Genomic DNA, 27,748 nt, shown 5'->3' with positions numbered 1-27,748 from the left:
AAGGTGGAGAGGTTGGGTCCAAGTCATTATTACTTACTTCTGTCTACTGCTTTCACTTGATTAACATCTAAGAGTGGGAAGAGAGGCTTCCTTAGATGGTGATCTGAAAACTGGAGGTAAAGCAGATTTGGTTCCTGCTTTCTTAGCCCTCAAGGTAAGTTGTGTAGTTCTTAACATCAAGATAGGGAGTGGGGGGAAGGGATACAGTTGGTGAATTTCTGGCTCTAGATATTTTGTCTGGCTCTGGTAGCTCATGCCTGTAATCCTAGCTACTCAGAAGGCTGACATTTTTTTTTTTTTTGTAGGTCATGGGGCTTGAACTCTGGCCTGGGCGCTGTCCCTCAGCTCTTCAGCTCAAGGTGAACTCTCTACCACTTGAGCCATAGCACCACTTCTGGCTTTTTCTGCTTATGTGGTTCTGAGGAATTGAACCCAAGGCCTCATGCATGAAGGTACACACTCTTCCCAGCCCCAGAGGCTGACATTTGAGGACTGCAGTTCAAAGCCAGCTAGGGCAGGAAAGTCTGTGAGACTTTTATCTCCAATTAACTCCCAGAAAACCAGAAGTAGAGCTGTGGCTCAGAGTAGTAGAGTGCTAGCCTTGAGCAAAAAGAGCTTAGGGACAGGGCCCAGGCACTGAGTTCAAGCTCTACTATGGAAGGAAGGAAGGAAGGAAGGAAGGAAGGAAGGAAGGAAGGAAGGAAGGAAGGAAGGAAGGAAGGAAGGAAGAAGGAAAGAAAGAAAGAAGGAAAGAAAGAAAGAAAGAGGGAGCCGGGCACTGGTGGCTCACACCTGCAATCCTAGCTACTCAGGAGGCTGAGATCTAAGTATTGAGGTTTGAAGCCAGCCTAGGCAGGAAAGTCCATGAGACTTTTTTGGGGGGGTGGGGGTGGGGGTGGTCAGTATTGGGGCTTGAACTCAGGGCCTGGGTGCTGTCCCTGAGTCCCTGAGCTTTTTTGCTCAAGACTAGCGTTCTACCACTTGAACCAAGGCTCAACTTGAGTTTTTTGGTGGTTAACTAGAGGTAAGAGTCTTATGGACGGAAGTGGCGCTGTAGCTCAAGTGGTAGAGCGCTCGCCTTGAGCTGAAGAGCTGAGGGACACCGCCCAGGCCCAGAGTTCAAGCCCCACGACTGACAAAAAAAAAAAAAAAAAATCTTGGCATTTTCCATGATTCCTTTGTTCCCAACAAAGTTATATAAACATCTAATTCTTCTAAATGAGGGTGAAGAGTCTTATGGACTTTCCCATCCATACTGGCTTCAAAATGTGATCCTCAGACCTCAGCCTTTTTATTTTTATTTCTCAAGGCTGGCACTCTTCCACTTGAGAGCCACAGTGCCACTTCCATTTTTTTCTGTTTATGTGGTACTGAGGAATCGATCCTAGGGTTTCATGCATACTAGACAAGCACTCTATCACTAAGCCACATCCAAGCCCTTTTTTAATCTTTCAAAACAACTTTATTTTGGGTGTTAGAACCTAAGCCTTGTATTCCACCTCCAAGCTATAACCCCAGCCCCCGCATGAGACTCATCTCCAATTAAGCACCAAAAAAACTGCAAGTGGAGCTGTAGTTCAAGTGATGGAGTGCTAGCCTTGAGCAGGAAAGCTCAGTGACGGCCCAGGCCATAAGTTCAAGCCCCAGGATCAGCACAAGCAAGGAAGAAAGGAAAAGAATGGAAAAGGAAAAGGAAAAAAGAAAGTTGCTCTGCTCAGGTGCTTATAGTTCCACAATGTTTAGGAGCTGAGGCAGAATGAACTCAATTTTGAGAGCCTGGATTATGTAATGAGAAATTGTCACAGAAGAAAAAAAAAGTTTTCTCGGATGAAGCCACCTTTTTGGCCACTCCCTTCCTGATTAGTCCTGGAGGTGACTCAAAGCCAACAATTCCCAACCTTGGCTGCCCTGTGGAATCAAACACATACCCTTTGGGGTTGTAAAAAAAATATGGATGTGAAGGGCTGGGAAGGAGGCTCAGTGGTAGAGCGCTCGCATTGTATGCTTGAGGCCCTGGGTTTGATTCCTCAGTACCACATAAGCAGAAGGAAAAAAAAGCTGGAAGTGGCCCTGTGGCTCAAGTGGTAGAGTGCTAGCCTTGAGCTGAAGAGCTGAGGGATAGTGCCCAGGCCCAGAATTCAGGCCCCATGACCGGACCTCCCTCCAAAAAAAATATGGATGTGGAGTTGGGGGGTTAGCTCAGTGGAAGAGCACTTGCTTGGTAAGTGCAAGGCCCTGAGTTCGGTCCTCGGCTCTGGGGGAAAAAAATGAATGCCTAAGATTCTTATTCAGTTGGTTTACAATGCCCCTTGGGCTTTGGAGTTTATTTTTGTTTTCTCTGTGCTGGTACCAGGCTTGAACTCAGGGCCTCTATCTACCTCTCTCAGTGCTTACATGCTTATGGCTGGTGCTTTACTACTTTAGGCATGTTTCTAGCCCAGTTTCTTGCTGGTTAATTAGAGATGGAGTCCCATGAACTTTTTTCTATCAGGCTATTTTTTTTTTTTTTTTATTGTAAAGCTACTATACAGAGGGTTACAGTTACATGAGTGAGGTAATGAGTACACTTCCTCTTGAACATTGTTACCCCCTCCATTGTTTTCCCCCTACCATCCCCTCCCTCCCTCCCTTCCCCGAGGTTCTTTTTTTTTTTTTTTTGATTGTGATTAAATGATTACATAATTTCAAAGTCACAAGTTCATTCTAACTTCCCTGGAGCAAATTGTCTACCACAGTCTGTAATATATAACAGTGTTCACATGTTATATACTATATTTGTGATCAGCAGCATGGGGATATTTAGTAGTGGTTCAACCAGATGAGTGGGAGTTCTTTGTTTCTTAAGTCCTGTTAGTTTTGTCGTATCACCTAACCTTTTGGATTTAGCATCCACTTATCAGGGAGACCATGTACCATTTGTCTCTTCGTTCTTGGCTTACCTCGCTCAACATGATTCCTTCTAGCTCCATCCATTTCCCTGCAAATGCCATTATTTTGTCATTTCTAATGGCTGCATAATATTCCATTGTGTATAGATACCACAATTTTTGGATCCATTCATCTGTGGTGGGGCATCTAGGTTGTTTCCATATCCTAGCTATTGCGAACAGTGCTGCAATAAACATGGAGGTGCACGTGTCCTTGTATATTGGTTCCTGTTGTTCAGGGTAGATGCCTAGAAGTGGTATGACTGGGTCGTAAGGGAGGTCAATCTTTAGCTTTCTAAGGACCCTCCAGACTGCTTTCCAAAGTGGTTGTATAAGTGTACATTCCCACCAGCAGTGTAATAGGGTTCCTCTTTCTCCACATCCCCTCCAGCATTTGTCATTGGCTGATTTGTGGATGTGGGACATTCTGACTGGGGTAAGGTGGTATCTCAGGGTTGTCTTTATTTGCATTTCCTTCACCACCAGGGATGATGAACATTTCCTCATGTGTTTCTTTGCCATTTTTATTTCTTCATTTGAGAAGTCCCTCTTTAGTTCCCTTGCCCATTTAGTAATTGGTTTGTTAGGTTTGGGAGGGATTAGTTTCTTGAGTTCCCTGTATATACAGGATGTTAACCCCTTGTCTGATATATTGCTGGTAAATATTTTTTCCCAATTAGTTGGTTGTCTTTCTAGCTTAGTTGCGATAGATTTAGCTGTGCAGAAGCTTTTTATTTTAAGGTAGTCCCATTTGTCGAGTCTCTCTCCAACTTGTTGTGACCCTGGGACTCTGTTCAGGAAGTTCCTTCCTGTGCCTATTAGTTCAAGTGTCTCTCCTACTCTGTCCTGCAGTAGTTTCAGAGATTCAGGTTTAATGTTAAGGTCTTTAATCCATTTTGAGTTGATGTTGGTGCATGGTGATAGGCTGGGGTCCACTTTTAGTTTTCTGCATGTGGCTGCCCAGTTTTCCCAGCACCAGCGGTTGAAGAGGCTGTGTTTCTTCCATTGTATGTCTTTGGCTCCTTTGTCGAATATCAGCTGGCTGTAGGCCTGTGGATTTATATCTGGATCTTCTATTCTGTTCCATTGGTCTTCGGGTCTGTTTTTGTGCCAGTACCATGCTGTCTTTGTTATTATAGCTCTGTAGTAGAGTTTGAAGTTCGGCATGGATAGCCCTCCCATATTGTCTTTATCCCCTAGAATTGTTTTGGCTATTCTAGGTCTTTTGTTGTTCCATATAAATTTTTGGACTGTTTTCTGTATTTCAGTGATGTACGTCATTGGGATTTTAATAGGAATTGCATTGAATTTGTATATTAGTTTTGGAAGTATCACCATCTTTACTATATTAAGTCGGCCTATCCAGGAGCATGGGAGGTCTTTCCATTTCCTAGTGTCTTCTGCAATTTCTTTCTTTAACTTTTTATAGTTCTCATTAAATAGTTCTTTTACATCTTTGGTTAGGTTAATTCCTAAATATTTTATTTTTTGGGAGGTTATTGTGAATGGGATTGCTCCCTTTATTTCCCTCTCTTCCTGTGCGTTATCAGTGTATAGGAAGGCAATTGATTTTTGTGGGTTTATTTTGTATCCTGCTATTTTGCCGAAGTGACTTATGATTTCTAAAAGTTTGGGGATGGAGTTTTTGGGATCGTGGAGGTATAGTATCATGTCGTCTGCAAAAAGGGATAGTTTAACTTCTTCTTTCCCTATGCGGATCCCTTTAATGTCTTTTTCTTGTATCAGGCTATTTTTTGAGGCCTAGTTCCAGACCTCAGCCTCTTAAATAGCTAGGATATGGGCAAGAGCCACAGGTGCTTAGCTACCTTTGGGATTTAAAAAGGGCCCCCTACAATTCTGAAGTATCACTAGCAGTGAGACCATTACTAAATCCAAGCTAGAGACTGACAGAGGGAGACAGAATTTTTTTTCTCTGGTTCTGGGGCTTGAACTCAGGGTCTAGTCTCTTTCCCTGAGCCTCTTTGTGTTCAAGGCTAACAGTCTACCACTTTAGCCACAGTGCCACTTCAGTTTTTTTTCTGAGTAATTTATTGGAGATAGGAGTCTCACAGTCTTTTTCTGCCTGGGCTGACTTCAAACTGCCATCCTCAGATCTCAGCCTCCTGAGTAGTTAGGATAACAGGCATGAGCCATCGGTTCCCATCTGAGAGGGACTTTTTTGCTTGAATGATGGATGAATTTATCTTGGCCTTAAAGAGCAGATAAAAATTGGCCAAATATGGGCTGGGATGTAGCTCAGTGGCAAAGCGCTTGCCTAGCAAGTGCAACATCCTGGGTTCAATCCCCAGTACCAAAAAAAAAAAGACAAAAAAGACAAAAAAAATACAGTTAAAAAAAAATTGACCAGGGCTGGGAAGGTGGCTCAGTGGTAGAGTGCTTACCTTGCATGCATGAGGCCCTGGGTTCGATTCCTCAGTACCACATAAGCAAAAAGAAAAAAAGCCAGAAGGGTGCTGTGGCTCAAGTGGTAGAGCGCTAGCCTTGAGCTGAAGAGCTGAAGAGCACCCAGACCCAGAGTTCAGGCCCCACAACCGGACCAAAAAATTGACCAAATAGCTGGGCACAGGTGGCTCACGCTTGTAATCCTAGCTGCTCTGGAGACTGAGATTTGAGGATCATGGTTCAAAGCCAGCCCAGGCTGGAAAGTTCATGAGACTCTTACCTGCAGTAAACCACCAGACAACCAGAAGTGGTGCTGTGGCTCAAGTGGCAGAGAGCTTGTCTTGAGCTGAAGAGCTCAGGGATAGCATCCAGACCCAGAGTTCACCAGGCCCAGAGTTCAAACCCCACCACCAACAAAAAAAATAAATAAATGAAAAATAGAGGACTGGGAATGTGGCTTAGTGGTAGAGTACTTGTCTAGCATGCATGAAGTCCTGGATTTTATTCCTTAGTACCACAAACTAGAAAGAGCCAGAAAGTGGCGCTTTGGCTCAAGTGGTAGAGTGGTAGCCTTGAGCAAAAGAAGCTCAGGGACAGTTCCTAGGCCCTGAGTTCAAGCCCTAAGACTGGCCAAAAAAAAATTGACCAAATAGAGAAGCAGATGTGAAGTGGAAAGCACCTTGTCAGCAAATGCCTACAAGTGGGCTGAAGCTCATGACAAGCTGCAAACAATTTGTGTAATAATAGAGACTGGAGAAGAAGGTCTTAGATCCGGAACAGCTGGGTAAAGACCTGAAGATGGGGGATAAGTATTTCTGTTTGGTTGGAAATTAGGTTGGTTGGAAATTATGTTAAACAGACAAAGCTGAATGATTTAAAATTATATAGAGTTGAAGACCAGATTAAAATTTTGTAAATAATTGAATGAGCAATAGACAACCTTGAAATGTTGCTTCTTTCTCCTTCTCTCCCTCTTCCTTCTTCTCCTTTTCCTCCTCCTCCTCCTTTTACTGGCGCTATCCCTTAAGGCTTTTTGCTCAAGGCTAGCCCTTTACCACTTGAGCCAGAACTATACTTGTAACTTTTTGGTGGTTAATTGGAGATTAAGAGTAGTATAGACTTTCTTCCCAGGCTGGCTTCAAATTGCAATTCTTGGATCTCAGCCTCCTGAATAGCTAGGATTACAGGTTTGGGCTACTGTACTGGCACCCAGCCTCATCTAGAACTCAAGTGATCCCCCTATTTCTGCCTCCCAAGCAGCTGAATTGTTACAGACTGTGCCACCACCTTTGTGAAGGATTGTAAGCAATGAAGTTATGTAAGGAGTGTGTCTAGGGAAGATAATTTGACAGTAGTGTTGAGGGGAACTTGGAATAGGGAGAAAGGTAGGAGGCAGGGAGACCTGTTGTGGAAGCTGTTGTAATAATCCTAGATGAGGTAATGCTCTTGGCAAGGCTGGGGAAAAGTTAAATTCAAAACATATTGTGGCTGTGGAACTGACTTGGCTTGACAGTACACCTTTGTCAGACAGGAGGGAGAGAGAGAGATGGCAAGTATTTAGAAAAGGAAAGATGACTAGGAAGACAATGCTATTAAAGGTACCAGAGTATTGGTGGCATTTCATCAATTTGGTTTGGAACATGTTTAGTGTAGAGGACCAGTAACATGATTCATGGCTGCTGTCTGCAGACACTTGGCAGAAGGTCTTCATGTAAAGTACAGGTTGGAGAGGCAATGGATTAGGGTTGATGGTTAGAGGCTGGGGATGTATCTCAGTAGTAAAGTGTTTGCTTAGTATCATATCTGAAGTCCTTGATTCAATCATCCTCCTGTCAAAATACAGAATGCCAGCCATGGTGGGGCTGAGGTAGGAGGACTCAGAATTTAAGTCTAGCTCAAGCTACATATCAAGGCTCTGCCTCAATCAACCAGTTGATAAATAAAACAAAAAAAATTGACATGATGGATGTATTGAATGAACTTTCAAAAAAAAAGTCTCAAGAGAAGAAAAGAAAATCAGATAGCTGGGCACTGGTGGCTCACGCCTATAATGCTAGCTACTCAGGAGGCTGAGATCTGAGGATCATGGCTCAAAGCCAGCCCAGGCAGGAAAGGCAGTGAAACTCTTATCTCCAATAAACTCAGAAAACCAAAAGTGGTGCTGTAGCTTAAGTGGTAGAGTGCTGGCCTTGAGCTGAAGAGCTGAGGGACAGCACCCAGGCCCAGAGTTCAAGCCCCAGGACTGACAAAAGAAAAAAAAAGAAAGAAAATCAGAGACAGACACTAAGAAAGGAGAAAGGAGGGATGATTTCAGGTTTGTGCATGGAGTGGTGAGGGAGGAGATTACATAGCTCTGATCCTGGGTATGTAGGGAACCCAGTGTCAAGAGAGATAGAAAGGAGTTTAGGAGGCAGAGTACTTTGAGGCAGAGTACCATTGATTTTTGGCTCCAAGTCATCTCTAGTCATTAGGTGCCATTTGATAAGGTGGCTTCAGGAGCATAGAAAGTAGAAGCATATTGCAAGGAGTTTTAAGAAATGGTATAGGGGCTAGGAAGTTGGCTCAGTGGTAGAGCGCTTGCCTTGCAGGCATGAGGCCCTGGGTTCGATTCCTCAGCACCACATAAGCACAAAGAAAAAAAAAGCCAGAAGTGGAACTGTGGCTCAAGTGGTAGAGCGCTAGCCTTGAGCTGAAGGACAGTGCCCAGGCCCAGAGTTCAGGCCCCATGACCGGACCCCCCCCCCCCCCCAAAAAAAATGGTATAAAAGCTGGCAGTGGTAGCTCACACCTGTAATCCTAGCTATTCAGTAGGCTGAGATCTGTGGATTATGGTTAAAAGCTAGTTCTGGCGGAAAAGCCCATGAGATTCTTATCTCCAAATAGCAAATACCTGGAAGTCTGAGGTGTGGCCCAGCACCAGCCTTGAGCAAATCAAATAATCCAAATGAGAAAATGAGTTCAAGCCCCAGTACTGGCATGCGTGCGCGGGCGTGCACACACATACACACGCACAAATGGTATGATTTCAAGAAAGAGGTGCAGACACATCTTTGATAACAGTATACCCCCATTTAAGAATAAAAGAAAGATAATTAGAGGATGAGGAAGTAGAAGCTGCAAATGTGAGTTTTTTTTTTTTCAGGAACTTTGGTAAGGAAAGCACATTAAACCTAAAATGTCCCCAAGTGAACTCATGATATCCAAGCCCCTCACAGTGTTCTCACCAGCTCCTAACTCACTGCCTCTGTAGAGCTAGGAGCTCACTGGAAGCTTCAGGAGATGTCAGTCTCCACCATCATCCTGTATGGTGCCCGTATGTTGTGTGAGTGCTTGAATTTAGAGTAGGGCCCTGTCCTGCAGGTGCACAATGAAAGACACTAAATCCCCTGCTTGTCTCAGCCCATCACTACAGAAGCCTCCTCTATTAACTTTCCCTGTCCCCAGTACTGGGGCTTGAACTCAGGACTTGGGGATTACCCCTGAGCTTTCTCTACCAGTTGAGCCACAGCACTACTTCTGGCTTTTTGGTTGTTATTTGGATATAAGAATCTCAAGGACTTTCCTACCCTGTCTGGCTTTGAACCTTGATCCTCAGATCTCAGCTTCTCAAGCTAAGATTACAGGCATGAATGAGCCACTGGTGGCCTGTTTGATCAACTTTTCACAATGATCTGTCATCTTCTTTCCTCTTGCTTCCTGGAGTTTGGGGGTTCCATTTCTGGGTCCCTTTGTAAATCTTCCCTCCCCAAAGCCCAAGCCGATGACAGTGGCACCTGTCTTCCCTAGTGATACCTAAGAACCGTCCCCCCTCCCCCCCCTTTGTTTCCATATTTATATCTCTCTGGTGGTTGGGAATATATCTCATTTTTGCTCTGTTGGACTTCGCCCCCTACCTTGAAAAGGGAGACAAAGGTGAAAGAGGAGCCCAAACAGGCAGAGTCCCTGTGGGGCCGCAGTCCTTGGAATTGGGGGTGACAAATCCACTAAGTCTCTTTAATATCATCTTTCAGAAGTTCACACACGCACACACAGATCAGAACAAGTCGGGGACCGCCGAGGGGAGGGGAGGGGGCCAGGGGAGGGGAGGGAAGCGCGGGAGCTCCCTCCGGGGACCAGAGTCCTTACCCGGGATTCCCTTCCGTGGAGCTGCTCAGGTATAGGAGTATTTACAGAGAAGGGGACCTCGTCGTTGTTGTTCTAGGTAGAAGGTCCTAAACCCGAGACCTCTCAAATCTCATTCCAAAAACAACAAAAAGTGTATTTGGCGGAGCGGGGAGGATGGGGTGCTGGGATTAGCCAGAAAGAAGAGGAAGACGAAACAGTGCTAGCAAAAACCGGGAGCGAGCGTGGGGGCGTGGCTCCGTCAGGGAACCGCAGACCCATAATCACCAGACTGATCACCCCACAGGGAGGAGAGGGCGGGGCCTGCCGACCAGGAGGCGGGGCTTGTCATGTCTGGGGGCGGAGCCTAGCGAGGGGCGGGGCCTCAGGGCCGGGGAGCGTGGACGGCGGGAGCTCAGCTGGGGCGCTGTACTTGGAAGGGGTTGGGGATTGGGGCTGGCGTTTGGAGGGGATCCGGGGAAGCCGCATCCCCGGGGGACGCGGGGTGTGAGTTTTGGCGAGGTTCCTGAGGAACTGGATTCCGAGCGTGTTCTCTCGGGGCGAGAGATTCCGTGGAGGCGGAGTTGAGGATGTATTGAAGTACCGCGGGCCCCGGAGGCGGGTCTGCATGGCCCCCATCGGGTCCGCTGCAGGACGGCAGGACGCGCCTGGGAGATCAAAGGGTACAGAGCGGAGCTAGGCCGGAGCGTTTTTAGGGATCCCAGTAGTTCTCGTGGTGCTGCGCGGCGATAATGATGACGACGGTGAGGATGGTGCAGAGTACCATGGCTGCGATGCCCACCGCCAGGGAGATGAAGGAGAAATTCCGGGCCTCGCGAGAAGCGATCTCGGCGGACACCATGTCTCCGCGTGCCAAGGCCGTGCGCACCTATCGGGCAGGGGTTGGAGGAGAGGAGGTCAGCGAGCCGCAGCCTCCCTCTAAGATGATCCCCAGAACGCCGCCGGGTACTAAGGGAAACCACGTGAAACTAAACCCTTCATCCCACACCTGCACTGCCTTGAAGATGGCGATGATGCCCGTAGGCCAGAAGCAGCAGATGGTGGTCAGCACTGCGATGGGCATGTAGTCGTGCGGAGGGCGCCTTGGTTCCAGCAGGGCCAGCCCTGGGCCCTGGGGCGGTGGGGGGAGAGTGGAGGTCACCCCGGTTCCCCCGGGAGTCCCACCTGCGTAGGGCTGTAGGAGGAAAGTTGAGGGGGGAGGAAGGGGAGGAGGGATGGAAGTCACTCCAAGGCTATCCCAGCCTACCAGCCATGAGTCTTTGGCAGTTCAGTTTTAAAAGCACAATTCTTTGCCCTTCTAGGACACTTATCAATTCCATTTAGGCCTCCTCACAGTGCACCATTAACCCCCAGTATTCTCGGAGGCTTCCACGTTCTCCCACAAAGCATGGGTCTCTGGCACTGCCAGATTTTGTTTCTTGGACACTTACCCAGCTTCTACCTCCGCAATCCCAGCTTCCGCTCCCTTATGTCCTTTGGTTCCCAGCTACCATTTCTATCCTCTTCTCTGCGTCCTTTAGGACTTCCTCTCCACTTAGGTTCCCCATCTCAGACTCTAACCACTAACCCCCAAGGAACCCCCCCTACCTTATCTGTATCACCCACATTCCCAGGCCTTTCCCTAGTCCGCTCTTCTTTCTATAGCTTGCCACCTGCACATCACTTATGCCCTAGCCCTGTTTTTATTATTTCCCTAGCCTCCAGTGTCCCCAATTTCAAGCAAATCCCGTTCCACCATGCATGCACCCCTCCTCCTAGGCCCCTGTCAGCCCCACACTCACCGTGCCCACCGGGTAGACTGGCACGTAAGCAGTGCAGGGCTGCAGCTGCAGGGGGTAGCCGGGCGCTACGTAACCCCCCAGAGGCAGTGTGCCCACCGCCCCTGCGTGCGTGGGCACCACGAAGCCCGGGGCCTGGGCAGTCGGGGCCGGCGCCGGCGGGGGTGGGGCGGCGGCGGCGGGTGGCGGCGGGGGAAGTGGGCCCTCGAAGCGAGTCTCCTGTAGGTAAGGGTCGGGTGGCATGCGAGGCAAGGTAGCGCAGCCGGGTGGAGGCGCCCCAGAGGCCTGGCCCGGCGGGGCGTGGTGGGGGGGCCTGGGTAATGTGGCGGAGGACGAGGGGCCACGCTGAGCGCTGGCCGAGGAAGAGGCCAAGCCGCCTGCCCCTAAGCGTGGGAGAGTGGCGGTGCCAGACTGGTGGTAGTGGTGGTGATGGTGGTGGTGAGAGGCCGGGGCCGCCTGTGGGGGAGGGACGGGGGGCTCGGCAGGGGGCTGAGGGGCATTGTACGGCGGTGGAGAAGTATGAGGAACGGAGTCCGGGAGGCCTGAGAGCAAGAAGAGCCGAGGGGAGGATAAGGGGGAAAGATGGGACGGAAGAGATGGGAAGGAGAGACAGGGATGGGGAAGTAATCGGAGAGACAGAGAGAGAGAGAGAGAGATGGGTGAGAAATCATCTCTCATTTTGGGGGCAGTAGAGGGGTTGTATCTAGGCCACCACCCCCCACTTCAATCTAGTTTTCAGGTCACAACTCTATTGCTCCTGATTTTTAGCTGTGTGCACGCAGCGCTCACCCACAAACCCAGTCTCCATCCTGCTCACTGCCTTTGGGCTGGCCTGTCTGAACTATCCCCATAGATATACATGTGTAGAGATGCAACGCTGTGTTCATGCGTGCTCAGTTCAACAGTTTGCATATAAACACATGTGGAATGACACTTCTGTCTCTATCCCCCCCTTCGGTGGGGAAGGAGGGCCCTGACCTCTGGAACTCTCCTTGCTTCTTTTCAGACTATAAAAAATGAAAATAATAATAAGAGTCTGGGTGGTACTTCCCTGACACCCCCCATCTCATCATGTCTCCACACAAGTGAGCCAATGATTGTCCATCTGTCACTCCCAGAGATGCTATTCCTGCACTACCTGGCCAGTGCTAAGCTGCTCTGTAGCTCCCTCACCCTCGCCACCTACCCCCATCCTTGCCCATGTTGTTGGCAAGTGGCAGAGGCTGAGAGTGGACTACGGGAAAGAAGACAAGCGATGGGGATAGAAAGATGAGGGGTGAGGGGCTTTAAAAGCTAGACAGAGGAGGAAATGTGAACTGAGCCATCTAAACCACCCATTAGGGAAGGCTAAGGCAGGGAGTGGGGGCAAGTTCGGGGGGGGGGGGATCCCGGGGAAGGTGGGGGAGGTTTTGTTATTATTGCTTTTTACCTGACTTTTCCGATGACATGCTTGCGGTCTTGTTGGGACGGGGTCCCTGCAGCTGGAGTCAGGGGCCCCTAGCTAGTGCAGAAGTCTGGGTCCGGGATGGCGCAGCCAGCAGCAGCGCAGAGATGGAGAGATGAAGACAGTGGCGGGGGGTGGAGGGAGAGCTGGGAGGGAGGGAGCTTAAAGGGACCGAGTCCACTAGGGAGGGGGGAGAGCTTCAGACTTCCCCCCACTCTGTCTTGGTCTCTCTCTCTCTCTCCCTTTCTGCTCTTGGACCACCTCTCTCCTCCTCTCACCCTGGTATCCAAGCCCCCAGTTTAGGCTCCCTTGGAGTTGTCATGGAAACAGAGAGGCTAGACCAAGTGAAGCGGGTGGGACTAAGCAAAGGAAGGAGGGAGAGAACTCTCTAGAGTCTCCCCCTCTAAGACTCTCTGTAGTGATTACATTGTGGGAGGAAGTGAGCTGGTGCTCGGTGGATTCGATTACTTCCCTCCAGTCCGGGTTCACCTGGGCACGTCTTCTATTCTCAGTTCCCCTCAGAGCTCCCACAAGGTTACCAAAGATCTCCCAAAACTATGGTCCTAGTTTTTCCTTCTTAGGGGCAATAACAGTGTGAAAGAGAATTGTGCAGAATTGAACCAAGATTGTCTGGAAGTTCTCAGAGTTCACAGCTTGGCCCTGCTGATTGGGTTGTAAAATAGAAGGCTCGGGTCTACAATTTTTGTTATTTTCTAAAACAGGGTCTCTGCTCCGCTTTTATTTTTTAATTTGTAGCATAGTCTAGCCTTGAACTAGAGAATCTCCAGCCTTTCACTCGAGTGCCAGTATGACAGTCTGACCTCATCACCCTGGCTCAGATTGGGGGGGGGGGGGGAGGAGAGAGTTGGGGGAGGGGCATAGGAAGCCCGGACACCTCGTCTCCAGGGTTTAGGAGTTGAATCTCCAGGGTTTAGCAGTTGAAAAGCTTCCGGAGAAGGAGGGGTAGGCTTGTTCTGTTGCTATTTGATCTGCTCCTAGTTCCTGGGCAGGTCAGAGTATAGATCCATTCCCGAAATCCCCTCCCCACACATCTCCACCCACCACTCCTGCCAAGACGCAACTCCACCTCCGGAGTCAACCTGAGACTAGAGGCACTGTGGTTACTGCAGTCTTTTTATTTGCTTTTTTGCTTCTTGGAACGCGTGGGTGAGGAGGTGGGGTGAGGATAGCAGTCTACCCAGATTATACCAGTTGGGAGATTTTACAAAAAACAGTTATCCCCTCCCCCTTCTTTAAATTTGTACATCCCAGCCTCCGCCCCAGGCAGTCGCTCTTCAAGCTGTCTCTATCCCCTCCCAGTTGGGCCACGTCCCACCCGTAAAGATGCTCAAACCAGTCCCTGGCCTCAGAGCTTTAGATCACGGCCTTATAGTAGTTGTTCAGGTTTTTCAGGCACTTGGGCAATCCTCCTGACCCCTTACTCCTGCCCCATCATCACTCTACAAGCTTCAAGATGATTTCATTGGATGAGATGCGTTTAGTCTGCTCATCAGACAGTGAGGCTCAGGCTTGCTCAGAAATCCTTTTCTCAAGGGAAACGTCTTTAACTGCTAAGTAAAAACCCCTTCGAAAGGCCTCAACCCCCAACCGGGATCTTGGGTAGGGGGGTCACTGGTAGGCTGAGCGGTGGAAACACCACTTGCTGGCAAATCTGCCTGGATTGGAAGGGTCTGGTTCCCCAGCCACCTGCAGATTTCGGTGGGGAAGACCAGAAGGGGGTCATTCAGGTTGAAAGATTGACCTTAATCTCTTGGCAATGAGAAGCCCCAGGGGTCCCGCCCCTTAAGGGTGGGTCTTACATAGGAAGTTGTAAACACTGGGCCGGGCCAGTACTTCACTGGAGAGGACTGTAGGGCTCTCGGCGTCTCCGGAGAAGAGGGCACTACATGCACTTCAGAATCAAGAGTTGTAAGGCGCTGACCTGGGGCGGCTGGGCGGGCGGGCGGAGGCGGAGGGGTGCGCTCCAGCTGCCAGCAGCCCCGCACGCCATCCTGTCACTCGCCTGGCGGGCGTGGGGCACAAGGACTACCTTAACTCAGTCCAACCCTCACGGCTCCACCAGGGCCCAGAACGTCCTGTTCTGCGGGGCCGGGCGCCTGGAGTGGAAGTGGGCTGAATCCAGGTGGGGGTTAGTCGGATCCTAGGATCGCGGGCGTGTGGCGGGGCCTGCGGAGGCTTTCTTTAGATTCTAGGAGACCGCTTCCCCGCACCTCCTAAATGGATCGCTCCGCTTTTCTTCCTCCCCAGTTCCTAGAGCGCAATGGAATATTCCATTAACCCCCAACCCCGTCCGCGGCGCGGCCGGCGTTGCCGGGGACGCTCGCACGGTTGCTAGGGAAAGCCCCGGACGTGACGGCTTTGCGCGACCCCGAGCTGCCCTCCCCCCCTCCCCGCCGTCATTCCCCGGCGCGTCCTCCCCGCACCCTGCCCTCCCCACCCCCGCCGCGTGGGTTCCAGACCCAGGCCGGGCGGGAGAGCCTGCCTCTCCCGGAGGCCCGGGCTGCTGCTCAAGGGGTCTCGCGGAACCCCACATTGCTCGTGGCTGGGGTCGATGCGCCAGGAAGACCCTGGGCCCCCGGGAGCGCGTCTCGCGAGCGTCGAGTTGGAGGCGGGACTTGGGGTGCGCGTTGCGGCGTCTACGTAGTTTGGGGGGTGTGTTCGTGGGGGAAAGGAGTAGAGTTGAGTTCACCGGCTATTTTGTGGGACGATCGTGGTGTGGAAGGGGGGAGGCTTTGTTGTCCGCTGTCAGTTCTGACGGGGAGGGGGTGTCGTCGTCTCTCACGGGCCCTCGTTCCCCTGTCTCAGGTGAGAGGATGCTGGGGCTCCGGGGGCACAGGCCCCCCTGGGCTTGGGTTCTGCTCCTGGTGCCGTGTCTCCTGCCGCTTCTGCTGTCCGCAGCTCCCGCGCCCCACCGCGCTTCCTACAAGCCGGTCATCGTGGTCCACGGGCTCTTTGACAGCTCATCCACTTTCCGCCACCTGCTGGAATTCATCAACGAGGTCGGTCTGGGGGCCTGCGAGGGTTATTGGACCCGGCTAGGGAGGGAGAGTGGGCAGCTCAAAGCTACATCTGGGACTGCCAGTTCCTTAGGGAGCTGCTGCTGGCACGGGGGAGAGATGAGGATTTGGATGCCTGGCTCTAGCAGGCGTAAATAGGCATGTGGACGCTGGCCACAGGGTGGTGGGGTGGTGGCGGGGCTCCATAGTCCATCCCCAGTGGTTGCATTGCCCCCTTCCCACAGACACATCCCGGGACTGTGGTGACAGTGATTGATCTCTTCGATGGCAGACAGAGCTTGCGGCCCCTGTGGGAACAGGTGCAAGGGTTCCGGGAGGCGGTGGACCCCATCATGGCAAAGGCCCCTCAAGGGGTGAACCTCATCTGCTACTCCCAGGGTAGGCAATGCTCCCTCCTAACTTCTAAGCCCCATTTGAGGCTTGATTCTTATCTGAGGGAAACCTCTGATGTCCTTTGTTTCTAAACTATTGTTCCGGCCAGAGCCTTGGTACCTGAGCCCCACTTTTCTGACTCCCTCAGTACCTAAGTCTTTTCATTGTGCCCCAGATGGGAGGGAGACATCCAATATACTGTCTCTTCTTTTCCTATTACCCATGGTTCTTGGATTTAAGGACAAATGGGGCAGTTAAAAGGATTCTAGAGTTAGTCAGGAGACCTAGATCTTTAAATCAGCAACTGATACTCACATGACATGTGGCTTTTTTGGCACACAGGGTGTGTCTGTCTTCTCTGAGCCTGTCTCCTTTTATGTTTAGCGTGGTTGTGGTGGTGATGTGGGGGAGGGGGGAGGGCAATGGGCATTGCCCTGAGGGCAATGGGCATTGACCTGGCTGTTCTTAAATCCCTTCCTGATGCTGTTGTTCTGCCTACAGGAGGCCTTGTGTGCCGCGCACTGCTCTCTGTCATGGATGAGCACAACGTGGACACTTTCATCTCCCTCTCATCTCCACAGATGGGGCAATATGGAGGTGAGTGAGTACTGTGGGCGCCATGGCAGACCCTGAGTTTTGGGTCATATAGTCTTGTGGCCACTTGGCACTGCAATTCTCTTGCCAGATACAGACTATTTGAAGTGGTTGTTCCCCACATCCATGCGGTCCAACCTCTACCGGATCTGCTATAGCCCCTGGGGCCAGGAATTCTCCATCTGCAACTATTGGCATGGTGAGTGGTGGATGCTGAATGGGCCTCCATGGAGAGGGCATCATAAAGGATCCAGCCTGTTGTTCTCATATCAATGAAAACAATAGTGATAACTTACATTTATTGAGCACTTACTACCTGTATGGGCATTGTTCACGTGGCTTTATGTGTATTATCATATTGCCTTAGAGAACATAGTATGATGTAGGGCTCAGCCAAATATTTCTGTAAAAGAGATGGTAAATATTATTGGTTTGTGGTAGGCTTTACAGTCTCTCTTATAACTACTTGATTCTGCTGGTTGTGAAAGCCCAGTTGTCCCTATGAAAAATGTGTTTCTTTGTGTGTGTGTGTGTGTGTGTGTGTGTGTGTTTCTTTTTTTTTTTTTGTCGGTCGTGGGGCTTGAACTCTGGGCCTGGGCGCTGTCCCTCAGCTCTTCAGCTCAAGGCGAGCGCTCTACCACTTGAGCTACAGCGCCACTTCTGGTTTTCTGTGGTTTATTGGAGATAGGAGTCTCACAGTCACTCCCCCCCCCCCCCCCCCCCTCCCCGGGCTGGCTTTGAACCGCGATCTCAGATCTCAGCCTCCTGAGTAGCTAGGATTACAGGAGTGAGCCACCAGCGCCCGGCTGTGTGTGTGTTTCTTATTGAAACTTTATTTTTATTTTATTTATTTGTTTCTTGTTGGTCATGGGGCTTGAACTCTGGGCCTGGGCGCTGTCCCTGAGCTCTTTACCTCAAGGTGAGCACTCTACCACTTGAGTACCACTTCTGGTTTTCTGATATAAGAGTCTCATGGACTTTCCTGCCCGGGCTGGCTTAGAACTGTGATTCTCAGATTTCAGCCTCATGAGTAGCTAGGATTACAGGCACGAGTCACCAGCTTGGGGAGGAACTTTACTTTTCTATTAAAAAAATTTTTTGTCAATGTGGGGCTTGAACTCAGAGACTAGGCACTGTCCCTAAGATCTTTTGCTCAAGGCTAGTGCTCTACCACTTTGAGCCAAATCTATTTACAGTTTTCTGGTGGGTTTTGTTTGTTTTTATAATAATTTTTTATTGAGATTAAATGATTGCATAAATTTCACAGTATTGTAGGATAGTAATACTTAAAGTTACGAACAAATTTTAACCTTCACAAGGCTGGTCTATAAAGTTTGTGAACTCTACAAACTTTGACAGTACAACTATTTCTTCCATGTTGGGCGATAACGCACAGTTGTTTTTTTTTGGGGGGGGGTCTGTACATGGGGCCTGAACTCTGGGCCTGGGCACTGTCCCTCAGCTCTTCAGCTCAAGGCTAGCGCTCTACCACTTGAGCCACAGCACCACTTCCGGCTTTTTTCTTTTTGCTTATGTGGTGCTGAGGAATCGAACCCAGGGCCTCTGGCATGCAAGGCAAGTGCTCTACCACTGAACCACCTTCCCAGCCCCCCCCTACATTTCTTTTCTTTTACTTAGTGTAAGCTCTTTCCCTCACCTTCCCTCCCTCCCATTGCTGCCCTTGAGTTGCTTAGTTCATTTTCATTAATGTCCAGTTTTTTTGTTGTTGGTGGTGGTGGTGGTGGTTGTGGGTCTTGAACTCTGGGACTGGGCATTGATTGACCCTGACCTCTTCTGCTCAAGGTGAGTGCTCTACCACTTGAGAGTCACACTGCCGCTTGTGGTTTTCTTTTGGAAAATTGGAGATAAGAGTCTCGTGGACTTTCCTGCCTGGGCTTGCTTTGAACAGCTATCCTTAGATCTCAGCCTCTTGAGTAGCTAGGATTAAAAGCGTGAGCCACCAATACCTGGCTTGTTTTTTGTATTTTTCATTAATTAATTAATTGATTTTTTTTTTTTTTTTTTTGTCGGTTGTGGGGCTTGAACTCTGGGCCTGGGCCCTCAGCTCAAGGCTAGCACTCTACCACTTGAGCCACAGCACCACTTCCCATTTTCTAGTGGTTAATTGGAGATCAGAGTCTCACGGCCTTGCCTGCCAAGGCTGGCTTTAAACCAGATCTTAGCCTGAGTGGCTAGGATTGTAGGTGTGAGTCACTGGTGCTGGATTTGCTTTTTTTTGTTTTTTGTTTTTTTGAGATAGGCGTTTCACAGTTGTTTCCTGACCTGGCTGGCTTTGAACTGTAATCCTCAGGTCTCAGCCTCCTGAGTAGGTAGGATTACAGGTGTGAGCTCCCAGCGCCCGATTTTAAACTACTTTTCATGACGCTTGGGCTTGAATCCAGTTCTCTACAATAGGTAGGCATACACTCTAGCCTTTGAGCCATGCCTCCAGCCCTGGAACTTTATTTACAAAAACAAGTGACAGATTTGGTCATACTTTGTACACTTGTAGTGTTGTTTTTCTTTTGAGGCCTGAGTGCTGGCCCTGAGCTTTTTCTTGCTCAAGGCTAGTGCTCTACCACTTGTGTCCTCTACTTGGTGGCCTTTTTTTCTTTTTTGTGATTAATTAGAGATAGGAGGCTCATGGACTTTCACTGCCAAGGTTGGCTTAGGACTAAGATCCTTAGATTTCAGTAACTAGAATTACTGGCATGAGCCACCAGTGCTTGGGGTAATATGCTTTAATTTTTTTTAAACCAGTCCTAGGGCTTGAACTCAGGGCCTGGACACGGTCCCTGAGCTGTTGTTGCTCAAGGCTAGCACTCTACCACTTGAGCTGCAGCACCACTTCCAGCTTTTTCTGTTTTCTCAGTAGGAATCAAACCCAGGGCTTCATACATGCTAGGCAAGCAGTCTACCACTACGCCACATGCCCAGCCCTGTAATATGCTTTTAATAGTATCTGGCTCATAGTAGATGCTAGATAAAGGTGCTTTCTATAATGTTCACATTTATTATTGATTGTATTATATTGTTGTCTACCCTAATTATATTGTAGCCTGTTGGTTGCTCTTCCAGTCTCCAGTCTTACCTTCTTATTCTACTTCTTTACCTTTTGAATTGCTGTTTGTGTCCAGACCCCCATCATGATGATTTGTACCTCAATGCCAGCAGCTTCCTGGCCCTGATCAATGGGGAAAGAGACCATCCCAATGCCACTGGTAAGATGACCGTACTTCTACCTTTTCTTTTTTTTTTTTTTGGGTCCAGTCGTAGGGCCTGAACTCTGGGCCTGGGCGCTGTCCCTCAGCTCTTCAGCTCAGAGTTAGCGCTCTACCACTTGAGCCACAGTGCCACTTCGAGCTTTTTTCTTTTTGCTTATGTGGTGCTGAGGAATCGAACCCAGGGCCTCATGCATGCAAGGCAAGTGCTCTACCACTGAGCCACTTTCCCAGCCCTGCTTCTACCTTTTCTGCTTCTGACACCCTCCTTCCCCATGTCTTTGGCTCTACCTGGCCTGACCCCTGTGGCTGACTCAGTCTCTCTTTTTCCTACTTGCAGCATGGCGGAAGAACTTTCTTCGTCTGGGCCGCTTGGTGCTGATAGGAGGCCCTGATGATGGTGTTATTACTCCCTGGCAGTCCAGGTAACAGGGGATTATGTGTGAGAGCCTGAAAATCCAAGCTGTGAGACCCTGAAAGGGTTGGGAGTTTGGAATGCCTTCTTCCAATACACTTTCAGGATGCTGAGTTTTCCTGGAAAGGTTAATCAGTCCTGGCTTAACAGGAACTCAGATTCTTCCCTAAACTGGGACCCTAAGGGTAGATTTAGGTTTATGCAAATTGTAGGCTGTTTACTGTTTAGATCTCCCTCCCTGAATGCGAAGGTCACTTACTACTTGTATACAAAATATTGTCACTCCTTGTTGTTTGTACCTGATTTCCTTGTACAAGACCAATAAAAACCTTGGTTAATGGAACCTTGGGATCTGTTGCCAGCGGAAAGCTACAGATCCCCTGGTACCCCAAACTTCACTTCGACGGTCAGGTCTCCATTGTTGTGTTGTTCCTGGTTGCTTTAAGGAGCAGCAGGTTGCAACAATTATGGAGCCTGAAGGTTGGATAAAGGGACTTCCAGCCTCATACCAATGTTTTTCTCCTGCCTTTAACTAGCTTGCACCTCTCATTGCTCAGTCAGTGCCCCGCCACCTGCCATTCTTCCTAATACTGGAGAGCAAAACCTCTATATGTTTCCAGTGACTATGTCCTGCTGCCTCTACCTTCTCTCCATTCCTATCAACCTTACTTTGTAGATATCATTATTTATTTTTTTTCAGTGTTGAGGATAACACCAAGGGCTACTTCCTCAGCTCTTGGAAAAAAAACTTTTAACTATTGAATCTGAGGCAGAAGGATCACTTGAGCCCACACATTTGAGATCAATATGGGCAACATAGAGAGGGAAATAAAATAAAACCATCTTTAATAAACTAAAATGATTATGGATTCACAGGTTACAAAGATGATTTAGAGGGGCAGAGGTCCTGTATATACTTCACCCAGTTACCCCAGTGATTGCGTTTTACGTAACTAGAACATGGTACCAAACCCAGGAAATTGATGGTGGTACAATATGTCTTTGGGGTTCTGTGTTATTTTATCTCATTTGTTGCCATTTCTTTATTGATGTAGACTATTGTGATAGCCTCCAACCTGTCCTCTCTATTGTATTTATTTATTTAGTGCCAGCACTGAGGCTTGATTTCAGGGCATTGCACTTGTGCTTGGCTTTGTCTACTCAAGGCTAGGGCTCTACCACTTGAGCCACTATTGTAGTTCTGGCTGGCTAATTGGTAACAAAAGTCTCTTGAGAGACACCTGTAATCCTAGCTACTCTGGAGGCTCAGATCTGAGAATTGTGGTTCAAAGCTAGCCTGGGCAGAAAAATCTGTGAGACTTCTCTCTCATTAGTGAGCAAAAAGCCAAAAGTGGAGCTGTGGCTCAAGAGCACCAATCTTAAGTGAAAAAGCTTGGGTCAGTACCAAGGATCTGAGTTCAAGCCCTAGTACCAGCACATTTCTGTGTGTGTGCATTTGTGTGTGCACACACAAATTCTTTTGGATTTGTCTGCCCTAACTGGCTTTGCCCATCCTTAGATCTTAACCTCCCGAGTAGCTAGTATTACAGGCCTAGATCTGTCTTCTCCATGCCTCACATGCTCTGTGGCACTATACACACTTACCTTGATTGTGTGTCATTGTGTGTGATCTGAACTACCTTCTTCTACAAATAATGATTGAACACCATGTGCCCAGGTGCTGTTCTAGGCCCTAGGGATCCAACAGCAAATAAAAGAGAAGTCTCTGGTGATCTGTAACTTAGGTTCTCATTGGGGACAAGATAATAAATTATAAATACATGTCAGGTAGCAATAAAAGAAGGCAGAAAAGGAATCGGAAGACAGGATGCTGATGAGGATGATGATGATTTTTGCTTGTCCTGGGACTTGAACTCAGGTCCTAGGCACTGTCCCTGAGCTTCTTTTGCTCAAGGCTAGTACCACTTCAGGCTTTTTCTGTTTATTTGGTACCGAGGAATAGAACCCAGAGCTTCATGCATGCTAGACAAGCACTCCACCGCTAGACCACATTCCCAGCTGAGGCTTATTTTAGTGATTGAAGATATCCTCCTGGAAGGGCCAAGCAAGCAAGACTGAAGGGAGTGAAAGAAGGAGTTGTGATCGAAGGAGCCCCTTCAAAGACCTGGGGTAGAGGGCAAGGAGTTGAGAAGGCAGCTGGGATGAGAGCAGAAGGAGCCGGGAGAGAGTGGGCGAAGAGTTAGTAGGGACTAATTACATGGAACCTTTTGCAGGCCATACTTAGGCCCTTGATTTTTTTTTCCCATTTTTTTGTTGCGATTAAGTATAGTTGAGCCACGCATTGATGGCTCACGCCTGTAATCCTACCAACTCAGGAGGCTTAGATCTGAGGATCACAATTTGAAGCCAGCCCAGACAATAAAGCCTAAGAGACTGTCTCTCTCTCTCTTTTTTTTTTTTGCTGGTCCTAGGGCTTGAACTCGGCCGGGCACTGTCCCTGAGTGTCTTCTGCTCAAGGCTAGCTAGCACTCTCTACCACTTGAGCGACAGCACCAGTTCTGGCTTTTTCTTTATATGTGGTACTGAGGAATCGAACCCAGGGCTTCATGCATGCTAGGCAAGCACTCAGCACTAAGCCACATTCCCAGCCCCAAGCCTATGAGACTCTTATCTCCAATTAACTGCCAAAAAAGCCGGAAATGGAGCTGTGACTTGAAATGGTAGAACACTAACCTTGAGCACAAAATCTCAGGGACAGCAGCACCCAGACCACACACACACAATTATATATAGAGATATTATATACCTCTATATGTACACATACATATATATGGATGTATATGTGTGTATGTGTATATGTATGTATGTATATATGTGTGTATGTACACACACACACACACACAGGTGGATGTGGTGGCACATGCCTCTAATTCCAGCACCCAAGAGACTGAGGCAGGATAATTTCAAGTTTGAGGCCATGCCAGGTGCTGGTGGCTCATGCCTATAACCATAGCTACTCAGGAGACTAAGATCTGAGAATCATTGTTCAAAGCCACCCAGGCAGGAAAATCCATGAGACTCTTAACTCCAACCAACCACCAGAAAACTGGAAGTGGCACTGTGGCTCAAGTGGTAGAGTGCTAGCCTTGAGCTGAAGATCTCAGGGACAACACTCAGGCCCAGTGTTCAAGCCCCCTGACCAACAACAACAAAAAAGTTTGAGGCCAGCCTAGATTACATGTCTCACTCTATCTCAAAAGGTGGAGGGAAGCAGAGACCAGGCACTGGTGGCTCATGCATGTAATCCTAGCTACTCAAGAGGCTGAGATCTGGGTATTGGAGTTCAGTCACTTGGACAGGAAAGTCCGTAAGACTTATGTACAATTAATCACCAAAAAGCTGGAAGCAGAACTGTGGCTCAAGTGGTAGCTCACCAGCCTTGAATGAAAAAGCACCCAGGTCCTGAGTTCAAGACCTAGTACCAACATAAAAAAGGGAGATATAGGGGCTGGGAAGGTAGCTCAGCGGTAGAGTGCATGCCTTGCAAGCATGAGGCCCTGGGTTCGATTCCTCAGCACCACATAAGCAGAAAAAGCCGGAAGTGGCGCTGTGGCTCCAGTGGTAGAGCACTAGCCTTGAGCTGAAGAGCTGAGGGACAGTGCCCAGACCCAGAGTTCAGGCCCCATGACCGGCAAAAAACAAACAAACAAACAAACAAAAAAGGAGATATATTTATGCATATGTGTACTTATAGCACACACATATACAAACAATGGACTGGGGTATGTAACTCATTCAGTAGAGTGCTTACCCCACATGTATGAGGCCCTGGATTAATCCTCAGCACTGGGGAAGATGTGTATGTGCATATATGTCTATAGCTATATAGACATAGATACAGAGATACATAAATATAGGCAGGTTGAAAACAAAAATCACTTCACCAGTTTTTTTGGTTTTTTTTGCCAGTCTTGGGGTTTGAACTCAGGGGCTGGGCACTGTCTCTGAGCTTCTTTTGCTCAAGGTTAGCCCTCTAGCTCTGGAGCCACAGTGCCATTTCTGGCTTTTTTTATATGATACTGAGGAATCAAACCTAGGGTTTCATGCATGCTAGGAAAGCACTCTATCACTAAGCCACATTCTCAGCCCACACTTCAACAGCTCTGAGTGTACAGCTTTGTACACTGCACTAAGTAGATCCACATTGGACAACCATCTTCAGAACTTTCCCTAAACTGAAATTATAGATCACCTAAACAATAAGGCCTCATCTCCCACCTCTCCTGACAGCCAGTTCCTTTCATCTTTTATTCCAATCAAGATGAGATTGGTGGGGAGGGGGGGTGTGCGCGTGTGCCCATAGGCACATGTACATGTTGGGGACTTGAATCAAGGCTTTGCACTCAATGTGCTTATGGTTGGCACTCTTAGTACTTGAGCCATGCTTCCAGTCTAGTATTTTGCTAGAGACAGAGTCTCAGACTTTTTTGCCCAGGCTGGCTTTGAACCAAGATTCTACAGGTCTGGATCTCCCAAAGAGTTAGAAATATTAGGCATGAGCCACAAATGTCCAACTTATTGGGATGTTTGGTTTTTGCTGTTTCTGGGGCTTGAACTTAGGGTCTGAGCACTGTCCCTTAGCTTTTTCAGTCAAGGCTGAAATTATATCACTTGAGCCACAGCTCTACTTCCAGATTTTTGGTGATTAATTGGAGAAAAGTCAGACAGACTTTACTGCCTGGCTGGCTTTGAACCAGCCTCAGATCTCAGCTTCCTGAGTAGCTAGGATTACAAGCATGAGCTACTAGCACTTGGCTTATTGGAGTGTTTGATGAAAGCCTGACATCCTTTTATTTGAGTGCAACAAGAGGCTTTTATATGCATTATATCATTTTATCTGAACAGGAACACTATGAAAGTTAGTAATAGATCAGGTTATGAGCATTTCCTATGCGTCAAGATACTGTTTTAAGTACTTGACATGCATTGTTAATTTAATCCTTACAACTATTTTTATTTGACATTTAAGACAACATAGAGGCAAAGGTATTGAGAGAAGAATATGTCTACATTCATAGAGTTAGTATGTGGTGAGATCACATTATCCAGCTTTTTTTGCTTGTTTGTTTGAGTCCGCTTTGGTTGACCTCAAACTCACTGTGCAGGCCAGGCTAGCCTAGCACTTAAAGTCACTGTTCTCTTGCCATCACCTTCCAGGTACAAGGATTCTGGTACTGGGGCTTAAACTTAGGCCTCATCTGCTCTTTTTTTTTTTTGAGTGCGTGTGTGGGAATCCCTTGTTTTTGTCTTTGTGGGTTTTTTTGCTCTTGGCTGATGCTTTCCCACTTGCATCAAGTTTCAAGTTCCCACTCTTTCTTTCATGATTAATTGGAGATAAGAGTCTCTCAGAGCCGAATGCTGGTGGCTCACACCTGTAATCCTAGTTACTCTGGAGGTTGAGATCAGAGGATTGAGGTTCAAAGTCAGCCTAGGTAAGAAAGTCCTTGAGACTTTTTTTTTTTTGGGTCCAGTCGTGGGGCCTGAACTCTGGGCCTGGGTGCTGTCCCTCAGCTCTTCAGCTCAAGGCTAGCGCTCTACCCCTTGAGCCACAGCACCACTTCCGGCTTTTTTCCTTTTTGCTTATGTGGTGCTGGGGAATTGAAACCAGGGCCTCAGGCATGCAAGGCAAGCACTCCACCACTGGGCCACCTTCCCAGCCCCAGTCCTTTATCTCCAATAAACTACTCAAAAAAAAAAAAAAAAAAAAAAACAAACCCAGAAGTGGTGTTGTAGCTCAAGTGGAGTGCTGGCCTTGAGCCAAAAAAGTGCTGGGTCAGTGTCCAGGCCCAGAGTTCAAGCCGTCCCCCCTCCCCCCCCCCAAAAAAAAAGCCTGTCAGGTTTGTTTGCCCAGGTTGGCTCTGAGATGCTCAGATCTCAGCTCTCTGAATACCTGGGATTACAAGCAGGAGCCACAGGTGCCCCCTTGAAGGAGGCCTTCTTATGGTACAGTGAGGACAACATGTTCAAATATACACTTGGGGAGAATAGCGCCTGTGTGAATACCACCTTCTTAGACCTTCTAAAATCCATCCCAGGCTTCTGGCCCACGCTCTCCCACATGCCTAGCTGTGTCTCATCTCTTTGCCTTTGTTCTAGACTTCCCTAGTCCAAGATCACAGTAGTGTGGCTGGCCTTAATCTCACAATCTTCCTGCCTCAGCCTCTTGAGTGCTGGAATTACAGATGTTACATCTTGATTTTCCTTGACTCTATTATTATTATTATTGTTGTTGTTGTTGTTTTACTATCTTATTATGTATTTTTATTACCTACCTCTTCTGATAACTGCCTCTCCAATCTCTTGTAGTTTCTTTGGTTTCTATGATGCCAATGAGACAGTCTTGGAGATGGAAGAGCAACCGGTAAGCCTCTTGCAATGCTTTCCCTCTTGGTCCACTGTCTCTCCTCATTTTGGAGCTTTCCCTACTACTGACATCTAAGCTGAAAGGTTTATGTGGGGAGGGGCCCAGAAGGACAGCAGTAACTCACTTTGTGTCTCTTTGTGTTTTTCTTCTATGCTTCTATGCCCCTCCACCCACCTTGAAGGTATATCTGCGAGATTCTTTTGGGTTGAAGACTCTCTTGGCTCGAGGGGCCATAGTGAGATGTCCGATGGCTGGGATCTCCCACACAGTCTGGCATTCCAACCGTACTCTTTATGATACTTGCATTGAACCTTGGCTGTCCTGAGAACGTTCTCAGGTGGTCAGGAAGCCCTCAGCCCAGAGACCAAGTGGTGGCCTTGGAAAGCAGATGTCAGCCTCTGGCATGCCTATGACCACCTCATTGCTCCCACACTGCCCCCTACCAACCAGGGCTCTCAAAATCCCCATCCTCTGCTCCTTCATGAATGACAAGTCCTGGTCCCCCTACCTCATGTCCTTTTGTTTGGGGGACATGGTTTCCTTTTCTCCCAAGGCCAAGGAGGCAAGTGAGAGCCAAGTTTTTAAACAACTTGTGGTTGTTCCTCTTCCTGCTGCTGCCGCTGCTGCTGCCGCTGCTGCTGCTGCTCCTCCACCTTCTCCTCCTCTGGCTGTACAGGAGAACCAGCCCCTGCCCACCACAGGGGTGTCCCTCCAGGCCACTCAGGACATTTTTAGCTTCTGTCTCCCATGTTCCCTTTTCCTCTGACCTTCCCCTCTGTCGTCAGCCCTCCTCATCCTCCAAGGACACCCATGAGAGTGGGGTTCTGTGGCTCCCCTATGGGGATAGTTCCGTTCTTGAAGTGTCAGTGTTGGGGAATATCTGTGGCCTGCAAGGCCCATCTCAGGTTTGGGGATCCCCCAGTCCCTATGATCAGTGTTGGGGTATGCCCTGGGAGCCTAGTTTCTTTGAGGCCCCAGCCCCTCTTTTAACTACCCTTGAATGGGTGTTCCTTGTATTTATGGAAATAAAGTTCAATTTCCTCAGTGTG

At 48.5% G+C, this 27,748-nt stretch overlaps 2 protein-coding genes across 4 annotated transcripts; one reads left to right on the top strand and one right to left on the bottom strand.

Moving 5' to 3' along the window:
• The first annotated feature begins 135 nt into the window (after window positions 1-135).
• Ppt2 (palmitoyl-protein thioesterase 2) lies at window positions 136-27,744 on the top strand. 3 transcript variants are annotated; one of them, XM_042683733.1, is made up of 9 exons: window positions 136-154; window positions 15,501-15,694; window positions 15,937-16,090; window positions 16,586-16,681; window positions 16,770-16,877; window positions 19,816-19,899; window positions 20,240-20,324; window positions 26,642-26,696; window positions 26,881-27,744. In XM_042683733.1, exons 2-9 carry the CDS (start codon window positions 15,509-15,511, stop codon window positions 27,022-27,024), a joined length of 912 nt encoding a protein of 303 aa, XP_042539667.1. In that variant the 5' UTR covers window positions 136-154; window positions 15,501-15,508; the 3' UTR covers window positions 27,025-27,744. The 3 variants fall into 3 exon arrangements, with proteins under 3 accessions (XP_042539667.1, XP_042539666.1, XP_042539668.1); XM_042683732.1 differs by lacking the exon at window positions 136-154 and adding an exon at window positions 14,502-14,603; XM_042683734.1 differs by lacking the exon at window positions 136-154 and adding an exon at window positions 15,298-15,315.
• On the bottom strand, window positions 9,737-13,186 carry Prrt1 (proline rich transmembrane protein 1). The gene is made up of 4 exons (XM_042683735.1): window positions 12,660-13,186; window positions 11,234-11,772; window positions 10,441-10,626; window positions 9,737-10,320 (listed from the first exon to the last, which is right to left on the bottom strand). The coding sequence occupies exons 1-4, from the start codon at window positions 12,676-12,678 to the stop codon at window positions 10,144-10,146; spliced, it is 921 nt and encodes a 306-aa protein (XP_042539669.1). The 5' UTR covers window positions 12,679-13,186; the 3' UTR covers window positions 9,737-10,143.
• Window positions 27,745-27,748: the final 4 nt, after the last annotated feature.

This window comes from Dipodomys spectabilis, unplaced genomic scaffold (genome assembly GCF_019054845.1).
Source record: "Dipodomys spectabilis isolate Male_0828 unplaced genomic scaffold, ASM1905484v1 ptg000085l, whole genome shotgun sequence".
NCBI lineage: Eukaryota > Metazoa > Chordata > Mammalia > Rodentia > Heteromyidae > Dipodomys > Dipodomys spectabilis.
The sequence above is the reverse complement of the archived record's forward strand: the minus strand, read 5'-3'. Positions and strand labels throughout refer to the sequence as shown.

What these genes read in the sequence shown, in the direction of transcription:
- Prrt1 (XM_042683735.1), bottom strand. An exon ending in CAGTCTACCCGGTGGGCACG is followed by an intron (nt 10,627 to 11,233) that starts GTGAGTGTGGGG and finishes TTCCTCCTACAG; the next exon opens with CCCTACGCAGGTGGGACTCC. An exon ending in CCATCTTCAAGGCAGTGCAG is followed by an intron (nt 10,321 to 10,440) that starts GTGTGGGATGAA and finishes CCTGCCCGATAG; the next exon opens with GTGCGCACGGCCTTGGCACG.
- Ppt2 (XM_042683732.1), top strand. Translation starts at nt 14,582, where the DNA reads ATGCACTTCAGAATCAAGAGTT. An exon ending in CCTCATCTGCTACTCCCAGG is followed by an intron (nt 16,091 to 16,585) that starts GTAGGCAATGCT and finishes TTCTGCCTACAG; the next exon opens with GAGGCCTTGTGTGCCGCGCA. An exon ending in ATTACTCCCTGGCAGTCCAG is followed by an intron (nt 20,325 to 26,641) that starts GTAACAGGGGAT and finishes AATCTCTTGTAG; the next exon opens with TTTCTTTGGTTTCTATGATG.